Source organism: Carcharhinus amblyrhynchos, chromosome 3 (assembly GCF_965287045.1).
Source record: "Carcharhinus amblyrhynchos chromosome 3, sCarAmb.v2.hapA, whole genome shotgun sequence".
Classification (NCBI taxonomy): domain Eukaryota; kingdom Metazoa; phylum Chordata; class Chondrichthyes; order Carcharhiniformes; family Carcharhinidae; genus Carcharhinus; species Carcharhinus amblyrhynchos.
The window spans coordinates 110,248,143-110,264,949 of record NC_137326.1 but is presented as its reverse complement, the minus strand read 5'-3'; the positions used below and the strand labels follow the sequence as shown (position 1 = coordinate 110,264,949).

At 42.7% G+C, this 16,807-nt stretch overlaps 1 protein-coding gene across 2 annotated transcripts in view; it reads right to left on the bottom strand.

Moving 5' to 3' along the window:
* LOC145341012 (chloride channel protein 2-like) overlaps positions 1-16,807 on the bottom strand; it is a 534,390-nt gene that overhangs the window by 433,124 nt on the left and 84,459 nt on the right. For both annotated transcript variants that reach the window (XM_080185697.1, XM_080185698.1), the window contains exon 2: positions 157-313. In XM_080185697.1, the coding sequence (XP_080041823.1) occupies positions 157-313 (157 nt within the window). The remainder of the gene's footprint in view (positions 1-156; positions 314-16,807) is intronic.

Below are 16,807 nucleotides of genomic sequence, written 5' to 3'. Positions count from 1 at the left end.
TTCTCTGTTCAGTGCACAAGAAACAATACTTTTCACTGTATACTAAGACATGTCACAATAATAAATCAAATACCCTGCACCAAATATTAATATTTGCCATTACATTTTAGCGATGCTGCCACACGATTACACATATATGGCTTTAAAACAACTTACTTCTACACCTAGAGCAGCGGCTCCGATCATACTCGATTAACTCAACACGCTTAATGTGTTCTCTGGAAAATATTCTTGCGTGGTCCTTTTCTTGACGCAAACGAGCCGCTTCCTCTTTGGCGAATACACCCAAGTCTTGGGTATATCTGCCATACATCTAGTAATAAAATGGGGGGAGAAAAACCAAAAATCAGATAAATAGCATAAACACGAGGAACATTGTTAACGTTGTAATAATGAAAGGCCACATTCCCATCCCAAATTCAAACTTCTGTTTATTTTTATCACCTCTGTTGATTTGATAAGCATTCCACCGAGTCAACTTTCTTCTACAATGGAGCGGACTACAGACAGTTTCTCAAAGAGAGAAGTCTAGAATTACTGCACTTGCTGTTGACAGATGTTGCTGAGGTGCTTGATTATATTTACATTACCACTGCAGTTTTGGCACATTGAGGGTTGAAATTATCACTTTTTGTGACAAAATACCAGTTAGCTACCACGACAAACCCAGCTTTAATTCTCATTTGCCCAATAAAAATGCATACTCTAGCTGTTGCGAATAAACAAGTTAATGGGTGGGAACTACAAATAATAAAATGGTTTTTATAGAGGCGGAGAGGGCTCAGCACACAAGAAGAGTATTTATGTTGCAATCAGTGCCATACAATGCGTGAAGGGAAGGAGTGGGGAGCTTTAGAATATTGGCCCAAATCTTCCAGTCAGCCCTGCCTTTAAACTGATCAGACAGAAAACTGCCCCACTTACCTTCAAGATTCTCCTGGAGGATGCTGCAAAACTCCTTCAGCGCAGGGATCCAAAGAGAAACAGCGGCAAAGAGAATCTATGCAGAAGCCATGCCCCCTTTTTACAACACGAGCTGCCATATTTTGGTGGTTAAAAGCCCCCAAGCTCCTCAGTGCATTAATGCATGCATGTGTAATATGAAAGTCAGGGTATGTTGAGGGAGGAGTCAGGGTGGGGTGGGGGGGGCGGTGGGGGAGTCAGTTCTATAGTCACACAGGAGTTAGATTAGGATTTTTCTTGAATAATTATGCAGGTAAGTGAGAAAATAAGTCTCCGTCTCTAAATCCGAGTCACAGACCTTTTCAGAGACTCCCAGGGAGTAAGGGAATTCGGAGAATCACTACCGAATCCCTATAGTGCAGGAGGTGGCCATTGGGCCCATCGAGCCTGCACTGACAGCAATCCCATGTAGGCCTTATCCCTATAACCCCTATTTACCCCTCTAATCCTCCTGAAATTAAGGGGCAATTTACCATGGCCAGATCAGCCTAATCCACATATTTTTGGACCATGGGCAGAAATGGAACACCCAGAGGAAACCCACGCAGATACGGGGAGAATGTGCAAACTCCACACAGACAGTGACCTGAGATCGGAATTGAACCCGGGTCCCTGGCGCTGAGAGGCAGCAGTGCCAACGTGCTGCCCCATAAAAATAATTGCCCATCGAAGTTTCAAACTTCCCAGGTAATTCCCAAGGACTCAGCATTTCAGGACTACTGCAGGGTACTGATGCGTATCTTTGGATTGTACACCCAGTCGTTGAATAGTTGGGCCATTATTACTGATATTGGTAATGATAGATTGCACTGACTCAATGGTACTAATTCTCACCCGAGTCTGAAGGTCATGGGTTCAAACCCAAATCCAGAGGTATGAATGGATAACGTAGGCTGTCACAGATTATCTTGACATTGATCTTGATGCAGCTTGTGAAAAGTTGTTGTCTGCAGGTTTGCCCTACACTATAATCACAATTACACTCCCGAGCTCTTTGCACTTGGCAAGCCCTGGCACCCAAAAGATATGACATAAATGCAAGCCCTTATTTTTAGTAAGACTAGGCATGCAAACATCCAATTCACTTGATCACTATATTAACAAAGTCAAAATCATATATTGGAACTTTGAAAAATATTCTCTTTTCAGTGAAAAGGGGGGAGAAAAGAGAAACAACAGTTTATTTTCAATGCTCTGATGTCACATTTAAGCAGCTGGATAACATTTCCATTGCATAATAACATGTTTCAATCTGATCTGCAGCATCATGTTACAGCATCACGACAGGTTAGGATAAGTTAGAAAAAGAAAAGCTGTTACCATTAGCTGACTGTACCAAGACTAGGGAACATAGATTTAAGGTTTTGACCAAGAGATGCAGGAGGTTATGATAAAGAACACTGATGACCTAGAACTTGCTGGTAAAAACAGAGGCAATTATTGATTTCAAAAAGAAATTGAACGAACAGTAGAGCAGAATATTCTTGTGGAGCTGTGGGGGGAATGGGACTGATTGGATTGCTCATCACAAAGTTGATGGGCTGAATGGCCTCCTTCTGTGCTGTAATGCCTTTATAACTCCAAGACGATTTGATAAATAAAAAGAAAAATGCCCGTTTCCTATTCACCAGTTAACTTTGAGTCAGAACTACTGAATTAAACAGAATGAAAAAAAAATTTCATTACTGCCCAAACAAACGATATTGTGTGTGGCATAGCACACTGCCACTGTTTCGTCTTCACACAATAGGTATAATTGAAACAAAACGTCCAGAATTAAGAATTTTCACTATTTACAGAATTAGAGAATCCTACAATGCAGAAGGAGGCCATTCGGCCCATCAAGTCTGCACCGAACACAATCCCAACCAGGCCCTATCCCCATAACCCCATTTACCCAAGCCAGTTCTCCTGATACTAAGAGGCAATTGTAGCATGCCAGGACATCTTTGGACTGTGGGAGGAAACCCATGCAGACACAGGGAACGTGCAAACTCCACACAGACAGTAACCCAAGTCGGGAATCAAACCCGGGTCCTTGGCACTGTGAGGCAGCAGTGCTAACCACTACTGTGCTGTCCCAAATTACTGCATATTCTCACTGAACTGAAGGCCCTGGCCCCTGATGAAGGAAGAGAGCCTTTTAAATATTCTGTTCCAAACTCCAATGGTTTGGGTGCAACGGAGAGACCAAGTTTGGTAGAAAGATTATTTAAAGATGAAACAATGGGTGGGATTCTTTGGCCATTAACACTGGTGGGGTTCTCCCACCCTACTGCAGCGAACAGAGATTTGGCGGAACGCCAAATTCTCCATCCTTTCTTGCAGTGACGGCGGAGTGTGAATGGCCAGAGAATTCCAAACATTAACTCTGCTTCTCTCCATAGATAATGCCAGACCTGCAAACACATGGGAGTGAGCGTACTCTGCAACAAGACTGATCTACAACTGCCAGACAGACAATACAATTCTGCTGGCATGTGGCTGTAAAATGGAGGATTTTCAGTTGTTAATACGGCAGTTAATATAAAAGCCTCAGACAAAAGAGCCTTCCAAGTCTTATTCAGAAATCACACAAGATTGACTGTCTGAATCTCTTGTAACGAGCAGGGTAAGTCAATATATAAGAGAATTTTAAGTTAGTTGATCTTCTTCAACCAAATCATTGGAAAAAGCCTGTAGGTTAGAACTTGGGATGCCACTGTGTGGCTTTTAATAGAAAAAATTAGTTTACTGATATGGAGAAAGCCATAAAGTCACCAATTTAAACAGCAAATACTTTGATGCAGAATAATTAATTCTTGGATCTAAGCATCTTTATCAAATGAGATGGACCCCATCTACAGAATTAATCCCTGTTCCCACTGAATATCAAAGGAAAACGTTCACTCCCAACCACGATTCAGTTGGTTGAATTTTACCCCAAGATGAGTAGGCATAGGTTTCAAGTCCATTTGCAGAGTTTCCAGCACACAGATCTCAGTGCAGTACTGAAAAAGTCGAGTGTAAAGTTGACTATTGCAATTCAGGAAAAGGAACAATATCTGCATGTCAAAAGTTGTTGTGTGCTTTTGCACATCCAGGGGTTATAAAGGCTCTATATAAATGCAGACCTACCACTCCATTCCACAGAAGTAAGCAAATACATGTGACATCATATGCCTAACTAAATCACATGACATGGTCAAAAAATGAGTTAAAACAATAAGTGTCTGAAAAAGGGCCAATTATGAAATACAGATAGTGGGAAGAAAAAGTGCCCATTTATTTTTGATCCATGGGTTTGCGCATCTGGCACAGGCCTAGGGTGGAATTCTCCCATTTTAAGATTACATGCAGTGATGGATGGCTCAGGCAGCATCTTTCCCATTGGCCAGAATAGCAGGGTCCTCACTAATTGTGCTCAGGCTAGTTTCCCTCTGTCTCTTCTATGGAGCCAGAGGCCGATTTGTCCACTTCTCTTCACCCGGCAGGTTCAAAGGTCCTGGTGCCATATTTAAACACTCGTCCAACACACCCCATCATCACTCTCTCCAGCCTACCTCCCTTCACCAGACCTTGCAGGATGTCACCATCCCAGAGGGAAAAGGTGAGCAGTCAAGAAGAAATCTGTTCCTTGAATTCAATCATCTTCCCCCGAGCCCATCATCTTTGAGGTCCCCATGGGCCCCTTGGAGCTCTACCAAGAACCTCTGAAGTCTCCATTCATCCCCTTCCAGTATACAGTATGACCCCCTTGTTTGTGAATTTCTCATGCAGGCTCGTCACAGCCCAGCTTCCCCCCCTCTCAATCTTTCCTCTGCCTTCCACTATTCACCTTCTTCATCCATCTCCTGCCCCTCTGCCTGCCTTCATAAGCCATTGCCCTATCCTCCTCCCCCTTTCCACAGTGCCTCCCCTTGTCTTCATCATGCCACCACTGCCCACTCTATTGCCTCACCTTGCACTCCACCCCCAATGAAACTTTGGACCTTTGTTGCGATGGTTGCACGAGTCCTGAGCACAGTGCTGTCCAGATAGACACTGGTACGTGACACCAGGGGAAAGAGACACCTGTATTCCCCAACACCAGACACTATACTGAAGCGTGTGATGAGGGAAGTTCAGTTGATGTAGTATATATAGATTTTAGCAAAGCTTTTAACAAGGTACCACATGGGAGACAGATCGAGAAGGTTAAAGTACGTGGAATTCAGAGAAATGGTGGGACGGATCAGAAGCTGACTTCGTAATAGGACACAGAGGGTATTGGTCGAGGGCTGTTCAAATGACTAGAGGCCGGTGTCCAGTAGCATACGCAACGATCAGTACTGGGACACATTGTTATACACATAAATGATACAGATGATAATATGGGGGGAACATTAAGTTTGTAGATGATACCAAGACTGGTAGGGTGGCTAATAGCAAAGAAGATGGTCGTAGATTACAGGAAGTTACAGATGAGTTGGTCAGATGGACTGAAAGGTCTTTTCTGTGCTGTATGACTCTGTGACATTTCAACTGCTGATCTACAGGCATCAGCAACTTAACATGAATTATAATTAGCATTGGTAATTTTAAAATTAATTTTAATTCCCTCAAGTCTCAGAAACATAAACAAACGTACAATCAAGTCTGAAACTACTGTTCAGGCAATCCAAACAAGCTAGAAATGCTTGGTGATGCAGTTACTCCAGCATCATCCACTGCCAAAGCAAATAAATGGACAACATGACCTTATACCATCTACTTACTACATCTCAATGTTGGGGCACAGGTCACTTATCCAGAATTCTTGTGCACACAAGCTTCACTGTAATCTGACACACGTGCATATTAAAATGATGCATTGTAATCAGAGTGCAGTACCACTGGTATAACTACATTCTGGGTGATCTTGCTACTAGGCCTATTCTTCAAGTTGCTGAGTAATTAGCAGTGTTAAGCTGCTCTTTAACTGTAATAAAAAACTAAGCGCTGGAAAACCTCAGCAAGTCTAGCAGCATCTCTGGAAAGAGAAACAGACTTATCATTTCAAGTTGATGCAGACTCTTCTTTGGAACTGGAGACAGAAATGGTATGGATTTGATGCTGATGAAAGGATGGAGGGGAGGGTGAATAAAAGGGAAGTTACGGGGTTGGTTGGAGAGCAGGAGATATTAAATAACAAAGATGTCATTGAACAAAAAAAAGAGCGTGGTAATGTTGAGCCAAGATGACTATAACATTGCATTCAACAACTTCAGACCATGAACTTTGTCCTCCATTTTGATATTTTTCTTTGCCAAATGCCAGTCTGTATCTTATTTTCATGTTTGTTTTTGCTTTTAGACAGCTGTTCATTATTCTGCCATTAACACTCACCCTGGACCAATGCTTTGTTCCTTTACTGCTGGTTGGAAGGTAAGGCACTGTACCTCAAGCTTGTGTCAAACTTGAGTGGAACAGGGAAAATAGTTACGGCCAAAACGTTGTTGTCAGATTTCAAGAAGAGATTAGATATAGATCTTGGGACTAACGGGATCAAGGGATTTGGGAGGAAGGGAGGGGGGAAATCAGGATATTGAATTCGATGATCAGCCATGATCAAACTGAATGGCAGAGAACGCTCAAAAGGCCTAATGGCCTACTCTTGCTTCTAGTTTCTATATTACAGCGGGCTGAGGACAGAATTATGAGCACGACAGCAAGATGGTAAATTAACACTGAACTCTTGAAGTGCAGTTTGGCACAGAAGATAGGATGGTGGATAGCACATATATATTCAAACTACTTCGATATCATAATGATATGCACCTGCAATGGCCACTGTGTTACAGAAGGCAAGAATATGTCAAAAAAGTGAACTGAGTTATAACTTTCACCTTTATCACAAATGACACAAAAGCAAAGTACTGCAGATGTTGAAAATTCAAAATAAAAATACTGGAAACAGTCAGGTCAGGCAGCATCTGTGGAGTGAGAAAATGTTTCACATAAATGGTCCTTTGTCACAACTTGCTGACTTCGTGTCTTTTGTTACTGTTGACTTCTCAGGCATGCTTTGCCAACTGTATGTCTAGTGAGGCCATAGATGCTCTTCACAAAATTCAAATAGAATTAGTGAAAGAAAATTACTGAACTTTAAAATCAGCAACACCTTTGCTACAGTACGGACCAGGAAAATAATCAGGTACCCTGCACAAACATTCTCACAGGAAAACCCATGTTCCTCAAGTAACTAATCCAGGAATTGCCAAAAATGAGCAAAAGTAGCAGCCTATCTTCATGCCACATTCACGGAATGATAATCTGAACAGACACAACAATTGAATTCCGATACATTAAACTTCTAGGACATGCCTTGCATCACTGAATGATGGTTGTGACAGGCAATTGGCCTTCAAAATATCTCTCACTGTACATGGATGGTTTGTCTTCTAGATTACATAACCTCAATAATATTGTTCTCAATCTAGCCATCAAACAAATGTTAACAATGCTGAACTACTCAAATTAACCCTCTTAATATATCCACTCAGATTATGCAAATTAGCACAACATCAAAATCAAGAGGCAAAAAGAAGCAAACTAGGAGTATTAATCCTGTTATTTCCTTCACAATATACACCGGTTTATATGCATAATGGTTCAAACGTTCTTTAGGTGTACTTGGGTGTGTTTCGTATCCGCACTGCCATTAAATAGCGGGCAAATGGCAAAAATAATCCTGCAATAGATTCAAACAGAGCGCAACAAACACAATCAACAGATAGTTGCTAACTACAAAGAATGTGTGAACATGGGCGAAACGGCCAAATCTCAGCAGAAGATAAATTTGGCTCCAAGGCATTTCAAATATTTTGATAGCAAATTTTGTCAATTACGTAATCAATGGGCTAGAAAGCATCAAGCATATTTCCCATACATATAACATTACAAAATAAAATTGACATGGTCACCACATATGACCCCTCAGTACCAGTGTTTTGGCAAAAGGTGAAGTGGGATTCCCCTGCTTTCCCAGATCTAGGCACCATTAGAATCCTTGGATTGCACTGCACCTTTATAACACAGCTCTGGTCATTTTCTCTGCTCATTACTTACCCTGTTTACACCCACTGCCGGCAGTGGCTTGTTGACAACTACATCCCAGAAAAGCATATGTCCTCAAAGATTCAATCCACATATCTTAACACATGTTACAAAGTCACTGCAGAGAACCAACAGACAAGGCAAACTATGTAAGCGCCGAGAGGGGGAAAAAATCACCATGGTTGATGGAATACATTTACAAAAGCAAGAACATCATTCGGGATTTCCAACCATGAACAGTTTGAATTGCTATTATGCTCAAATGATTAACAAATCAAACCTAGACGGCAATGCATTTGGTTACTTCCTGTAGATAGTGCACGAGCAATGATAATCACTAATCTCATTTCCTAGTGCACGTTTATAATTCTAAATGAAATACAGCCTTTTGTATGGAGCAATTTACTTTGGCCAAAGAACAATGAAGGTACATTTGGTCCCCAGGGCAACGTATTTATCCGAAATTTAAGCCTCTGGTTTGAAATGCTTTGGCTTAAATAATAAAAGACTCCAGAGATCCGAAAGAAAGGTCCACCCGCAATTAACCTACTGCCCTGTATTATACAACCACGAGCAAAAATAAAACAATTATTACTACTTGGCATGGCATATTTTTTTTACAAAAGGGTTACTTAATAGTATATCATGGATGAGGAGGCAGCCATTGTTCCAGTCGCAGCAGATTTGTCCCCCATTAACTTACGGTTCAGGGTCACAGAGCTAAAACTCTGGTGCACATATTTATTGTTGATATGGGCGGACACTTTAACTTGAAATTCTTTAAGGTTAACAAGGAGGCACTGAACTCTCCCAGAATGTCTTTTAAGGGGCGTCTTGACAAATACATGAATATTTGTATGGTCGCCAGATGGATATGGTCCCCGGAAGAGTAGGGTGTTTTAGTTCAATCAGGCGACATGGTTGGCGCAGGCTTGGAGGGCTGAAGGGCCTGTTCCTGAGCTGTAATTTGCTTTGTCCGAGATAAATTTTCCATTTGAACATGAATTAAAAACTAGAAAGTGACTGATATGAATAGAAAGGTGGGTAAGTAAGATGTAAATGAATGAAAATAGACATCAGCAGGATGAAAGGGCAAATGTGCATTTTTGCAGCATCTTTCAAATCTTCATGATCTCCAAGAACACTTTAGAGCCTATGAAACCTTTTGATCTGAACTTCAACAATGAGAGAATACAGTTACATAGACACTTCCACCCTTGCACAGACAGTCTAAAGCCTTGTGCTCCAGAACTAACCATGGCCTTAGCCCACTTATTCCAGAACAGCCACACAACACTGGCACCTACCTGACACTGGGAAATTGCTCATGATTATGTCCTGAGCACAGAAAGTAGGATAAATCCAATCTGACCATGTACCAATAATAAGTCTAGTCGCAACCAGTAGTAAGTGATGGAAGAGATGTTGATAATGTTGATGTTGTCGAGGAGTATTCGCAATAAAGTGGACGAACTTGCAGCGTGGACCAGTACCTGGGACTTTGATGTTGTGGCCATTTCAGAGACGTGGATAGAGCAGGGTCAGGAATGGATGTTGCAGGTGCCGGGGTACAAGTGCTTTAGTCGGAGTAGAGAAGGAGGTAGAAGGGGGGGTGGAGTAGCATTATTGGTCAAGGACTATATCACAGTGTCAGAGAGGAAGTTTAATGAGGACTTGTCTGTTGAGGTAGTATGGGCAGAAATTAGAAATAGGAGAGGAGAGGTCACCCTGTTGGGAGTCTTTTATAGACCTCCAAAAAGTTCTAGAGAGGTTGAGGAAAGGATTGCAGAGACGATCCTGGTTAGGAGTGAAAGTAATAGGGTAATTGTTATGGGGGATTTTAACTTTACTAACATTGATTGGAATTGCTATAGCTCTAGCTCGTTAGAGGGGTCAGTTTTTGTTCAAAGTGTGCAGGAAGGTTTTTTGACTCAATATGTAGATAGGTCAACTAGAGGTGAGGCTATATTGGACTTGGTGCTGGGAAATGAGCCAGACCAGGTGCTAGACTTGGAAGTTGGTGTGCTTTTTGGTGATAGTGACCACAATTCGGTTACGTTCACCTTAGTGATGGAAAGGGATAGGCATGAACCTCGGGTCAGTAGTTTTAGCTGGGGGAAGGGTAATTATGAGGCCATTAGGAGAGAATTAGAAAGCACTGATTGGACTAGGAGATTACAGGGACTAGGAACGTCTGAAATGTGGAGTTTTTTCAAGGAGCAGCTACTGTGGGTCTGTGATAGGTATGTCCCTGTCAGGCAAGGAGGAATTGGTAGGGCTAGGGAACCGTGGTGCACTAAAAAAGTTGATTTGTTGGTTAGGAAGAAGAAGGAGGCTTATGTTTGGATGAGGCTAGAGGGCTCGGGTAGTGCAGTAGAAAGCTTTAGATTGGCTAGGAGGGAGTTGAAGAGGGAGTTAAGAAGGGCTAGAAGAGGGCATGAGATGACTTTGGCTGATAGGATTAAGGAGAATCCTAAGGCGTTCTATAGGTATGTCAAGAACAGAAGGTTGGTTAGGGCAAGATTAGGGCCAGTTACAGATAGTAGGGGGAAGTTGTGTGTGGAACCAGAAGAGATTGGAGAGGCATTGAACCATTATTTCTCTTCGGTGTTCACGCAGGACGATATGAATGTAGCTGAGGAGGTCTCTGGGGTGAAGGGGTGTAAAATAGAAAGTATTGTAGTTGATACAGAGGATGTGTTGGATATTCTAGATGGGTTGAAAATAGATAAGTCCCCTGGTCCAGACGGGATTTACCCTAGGATTCTATGGGAGGCAAGAGAGGTGATTGCAGAGCCGCTGGCTCTGATCTTCAGGTCGTCGTTGGTCTCTGGTATAGTACCGGAAGATTGGAGGACAGCGAATGTTGTCCCATTGTTTAAGAAGGGGAGCAGAGACTTCCCTGGGAATTACAGACCAGTGAGTCTTACTTCTGTAGTGGGCAAGGTTTTAGAAAGAATTATTAGGGATAGGATTTATAGTTATTTGGAGAGTAATGAATTGATTAGAGATAGTCAGCATGGTTTTGTAGCGGGAAGGTCGTGCCTTACTAACCTTATTGAGTTCTTTGAGAAGGTGACCAAAGAGGTGGATAGGGGTAAGGCAGTAGATGTGGTATATATGGATTTTAGTAAGGCGTTTGATAAGGTTCACCATGGTATGCTTCTGCAGAAAATGCAGATGTATGGGATTGGTGGTAATTTAGGTACTTGGATCAGGAATTGGTTAGCAGATAGGAGACAGAGGGTGGTGGTTGATGGTAATTATTCATCATGGAGTTCGGTTACGAGTGGTGTGCCTCAGGGATCTGTTTTGGGGCCACTGCTGTTTGTAATCTTTATTAATGATCTGGATGAGGGTATAGTTGGGTGGATTAGTAAGTTTGCTGATGACACCAAAGTCGGAGGTGTGGTAGATTGTGAGGAAGGGTGTCGAAGTTTGCAGGGTGACTTGGACAGGTTGCAGAGCTGGGCCGCGAGATGGCGGATGGAGTTTAATGCGGAGAAGTGTGAGGTAATCCATTTCGGTAGGAATAACAGATGTGTTGAGTATAGGGCTAACGGGAGGACTTTGAATAGAGTGGAGGAGCAGAGGGATCTAGGTGTATGTGTACATAGATCCCTGAAAGTTGGGAATCAAGTAGATAAGGTTGTTAAGAAGGCGTACGGTGTCTTGGCGTTTATTGGTAGGGGGATTGAATTTAGGAGTCGCAGCGTCATGTTGCAACTGTACACAACTCTGGTGCGGCCGCACTTGGAGTACTGTGTGCAGTTCTGGTCCCCACATTACAGGAAGGATGTGGAGGCTTTGGAGAGGGTGCAGAGGAGGTTTACCAGGATGTTGCCTGGTATGCAGGGGAGGTCCTATGAGGAGAGACTGAGGGATTTGGGGTTGTTTTCACTGGAAAGAAGGCGGCTAAGAGGGGATCTTATAGAAACATATAAGATGATTAGAGGTTTAGATAGGGTGGATGGTGATAGCCTGTTTCCTCGGATGGAGAAATCTAGCACGAGGGGGCATGGCTTTAAATTAAGGGGGGGTAGTTATAGGACGGATGTCAGGGGCAGGTTCTTTACCCAGAGGGTGGTGAGGGACTGGAATGCCCTGCCTGCTGCAGTTGTAAATGCGCCTAGTTTGGGGGCGTTTAAGAGATTGGTGGATAGGTTTATGGACGATAAGGGATTGGTTTAGATTAGTGGGTCAATGTTTTTTTTTAAAAATAAGACTGGTCGGCGCAACATTGTGGGCCGAAGGGCCTGTTCCGCGCTGTAATGTTCTATGTTCTATGTTCTAATTCTGTTAAGCAACGTATACTCACTTATAAAATGTGCATAGCTAGTTTGAGTTCCATCAGGATCACTCGGCTCCTGACCTCACTGCGGCCTTGGATCAAACGACAACAAAGCAGCTGAACGCCAGAGGCGAGGTGAGAGTGACTGCCTTGACACCAAGGCAGAATTTGACTGAATGTATCATAAAGGAGCCCTAGCAAAATTGAAATCCATGGAATTGAGGGAAAACTCTCCGTAGGTTGTACCTAACACAAAGGAAGATGGTTCTGGTTATTGGAGGCCAATCAACTCAGCTTGGGCCATTGCTGGAGGAGTTCTTCGGGGTCCTGTATTGTCCCAACCATCTTCAGCTGTTTCATTACCGATCTTCCCTCCATCATAATGTCAGAAGTGGGAGTGTTCACTGATTATTACACAATATTCAGTACAATTCATGACTCCTCAAATACTGAAGCAATCCATGAAACAAGGCACATTCAGGCTTGAGCTGATATGTGGCAATAACATTTGTGCCACATAACTGCCAGGCTATAACATTGTCCAACAAGAGCGATTAACCATCTCCCTTGACATTCAACGGCATTACTATTGTTTAATTATCCTACCACCTAACTCCTAGGCTCACCATTAACCAGAAACACACCGGACCAGCCACATAAACACTGTGGTTACAAGAGCAAGAGTTTTTGGTTTTCTTTATTGAGATACTGTCTTAAATTCAGTTTCAATTTCAATTAAATCCAATCTTGTCTTTTCCTCCTTTCCTATCAAAAGAGTTTCACAGTGCCTTGCAGCAGTTTGTGCCAATTGGGTGAATATTTTAGAAACTGAAAGACAAGGAAGAAGTCTGGACAGAGAGAGCTTGGCCTATACCTGTGGTCAATAACAAAAAGCTCCTATTTCTAAAATGGGCTGATTTAAAGATTGGAAGAGACTGAACTCAAAGTGCTCAATTTCCAAGTGGTGTCCACCCTCAAAGGGCAAATATAGCCAGCGGCGTCCACATTCCATGGACAAAAAAAATTACCAAAAACATGATGCACCAAATATGAACTGCTCATACCCAACTGTATAAACTGCACTTTGTATCTCATGAAATCTTATTCCTCAGTGCAGCAGACTTTGCAAAGTAAACCAAAAAACCTGCGACATTCCAAAACCGTAACACTTCATTTTACAGTGAAACAACCTGGCCACGCACAATCACTTATTAACACCCAAGTTGCGAAATTACAAGCAATTATACAGAACAATAAACAAACAGCCCAACCACGCCATGTTAATGATTATCCTCCTCACACAGGTCATCATCCCAATTCAAAATACTCACCCTGTTCAGATTTCCCATTGTCTCCCATTCCCTTACTCAGCCCTAAGCTATTATTAAATATTCACATGCTGTGTGCTTCAATCATTAACTCAATGTGCTGGGTTCATTGGAAGAGCCCAGAAACCGCACAAAAGGAGGTCCCCCTCCCTTGCATGACAACAGCCCACCCTAATGCTGTTAGGCCTCCAGTGAAATTCACTACCCCAAAGTGCGGTGGATGCTGGGACAGTAAATAAATTGAAACAGGAGTTAGGCAGATTTTTAATGAGTTGAAAAGTTATGGGGAGAAGGCAGGAAAATAGGGATGAGGAGCATATCAGCCATGATCAAACGGTGAGGTGGACACAATGGGCTGAATGACTTATTTCTGCTCCTCTATCTTATGAACTCCTAAATGGCTTCTCTCCATGCGGATAAATAGCAGCAGTGGCAGGATGAGAACCTTAATTGGAGATTAAGGACCTCAATAGGACCAAGGTGGACTGCCCAACACCTGCCGCCTCCCCCAACCCAATCAAATCTCAGATGGTTTGGTCAGAAAACAGTCAAAGTTTTGAATTTTTTCCTTGTGTTTGTATTTCACTAGGCAGTATCCTAGCAGTTCTTTACTGTGTTGCTAAGAACAAAGAACAACCCAGCACGGGAAACAGGCCCTTCGGCCCAACAAGCCCGCGCTGCCGCATCACCCTACACCTATTCTACCCTGCGTATCTACAAATAGAACCCCTGACTTAGCCAGATTCAGGGGAGAATAGTGTCAATTTGGTAAAACCAATCAGCCTAAGAGCACATCTTTGGGGTGTGGGAGGAAACCGGAGCGCCCGGAGGAAACCCACGCATCCACAGGGAGAATGCACAAACTCCCACAGACACAGGCCCAAATCCATGTATCTGCACAGCTAGCAGTGCTAGTCACCGAGCTGTTGCGGTGCCCGTCTACCGGTCCAGGGTCAAGCACACACACCGACACGAAGTACTAGGCCACTCCCGGAACCTCCAAGAGCAGCCCACGCACGACTCACCGTGTGCATGCCCCTCGTTTGACAACGAGGTGGACCTCCTGCTTGATCACCAATCTATAGCTCAGGAGACCAGAACTACACATTACTCCAATTATGGTCTCAGGTTTTATACAGATTTTCTTTATATGCATTCTCGGGATGGGAGCATCACTGACACAGCCAGCAGTAATGGCCTGAACCCAATTGCCTATGAGAAGATGATGGTGAACCACCCAAAACGTCTCATGGCGTTATTAAAAATTCTCCCAAAGTCTTCACCAACACCAACAGATCAGGTGCTCTTCCCTCTTAAGTGCTGCATGTGGAACTATTGGCTACAGCATTTGTTTAAATAACAGCGATTGCACTTTTAAAATGCCATCAGCTGTTTCATGCTTTCTTTCTGCCATCCTTAGACTGTGTAAAGTGCTGGAAAATGCAAGTTTCTTCTTTGTCAATGAGAAGCGGGCTAAAGCTCCCATATATTGTTCTAATTTCAGCTGCATCAGGTTTGGCTTTTCCGATCCCAATTCATCTAAATGTCACTTTATTGTACAATTGCCCAAGATTTGGCACTGTGACTGCAAGAATTGGTAAGAATTAAAGTGACAAATAGCAAGATCACAAAGGTAAGTAAACAATATTGTAACCTCCTCCTCTATCCAGTTCCTTTAAAACAAAACTCATTATTGATTCAATTGCTGCAGAACACATCTACTCTAACACACAGACATTCATAGAACGTAACTCTTTAATTGCCTGTAAATTCTGATGGAATTGCAGGCATTTTATGAAAAGCCCAACAAAGCACAATGGTTAATACTGCTGCCTCACTGTGCCGGGGACTCGGGTTCAATTCCAGCCTCGGGTCACTGTCTGTGTGGAGTTTGCATATTCTCCCTGTGTCTGCATGGGTTTCCTCAGTGCTGAAATTATCTCCCACAGTCCAAAGATGTGTGGATTAGGTGGATTGGCCATGATAAATTGCCTCTTAGTGTCAGAGGGATTGGCAGAGTGTATGTGTGGGATTATGGGAATAAGGCCTGGGTGGGATTGTGGTCAATGCAGACTCGATGGGCTGAATGGCCACCTTCGGCACTGTGGGGATCCTATGATTCAATGAATTATTTTTAAAGAATCTGATACCTCTATCTAATTCACCTTACACATGCTACAATAATTCATTATTGCTATCAACTGCTCCATCCACAACAAGTTAACTAAAATGTATGGAATTTATTTGCTTAAAAGTCTAACCTCAGTCCAAACAACTTGCCAAATAATGTTCAAGGGAGATAAACCTAGAATCTGAAGAGTTAAAGGGTTGTTCTGTGGTTTTGGCAGAAGATTAAAATGTCACTTTGATAACCATATCAATGGCAAAACTATTCTGGTGTGGCATTGAAGTAAGTTTGCATTACACAGGTCAAATATAACCACAAAATAAAGGAGGAGTGAAAGAATCACATATACTTCCTTGGAAGAACACTGAAAACATGAACTAGAAACTGGACTTCAGTAATCCAACAATCAGCTGAAAAAAGTTGATCATTAAAACTGAATGTCCAGACATTCTCATCAAAGAGAACAGTAACATCTTGCATCAATATCAGTGCCTTTGCAACAGTTCTAACTGGAGCGACGGAGGTTGAGGGGGGCGACCTGATAGAATTCTACAAGATTACGAAGGGCATGCACATTGTGGACAGTCAGCTTTTTCCCCAGGTTGGAAGAGTCAATTACTAGGGGGCATAGGTTTAAGGTGCCAGGGGCAAGGTTTAATGGAGATGTACGAGGCAAGTTTTTTTTTAAACAAGGCAAGCTTTTTTTTTTACACAGAGGTGATAGATAACTGGAACTCACTGCCAGGGGAGGTAATAGAAGCAGATACGATAGTGACTTCTAAGGGGTGTCTTGACAAATACACGAATAGGATGGGAATAGAGGGATATGGTCCCCAGAAAGGGTAGGGGGTTTTAGTTCAGATGGGCAGCGTGGTTGATGCAGGCTTGGAGGGCCGAAGGGTCTGTTCCTGCATCCAAGAATGCTTGCTAGAAGGTCAATAACATCGGAATCTGTGTCACAGTTTAGATTCTAGATATTCATGCCAGATTTAGAGGGATTATGCTAGAATGAATGCAGATTTTGGGGACTTTATGTCTCCT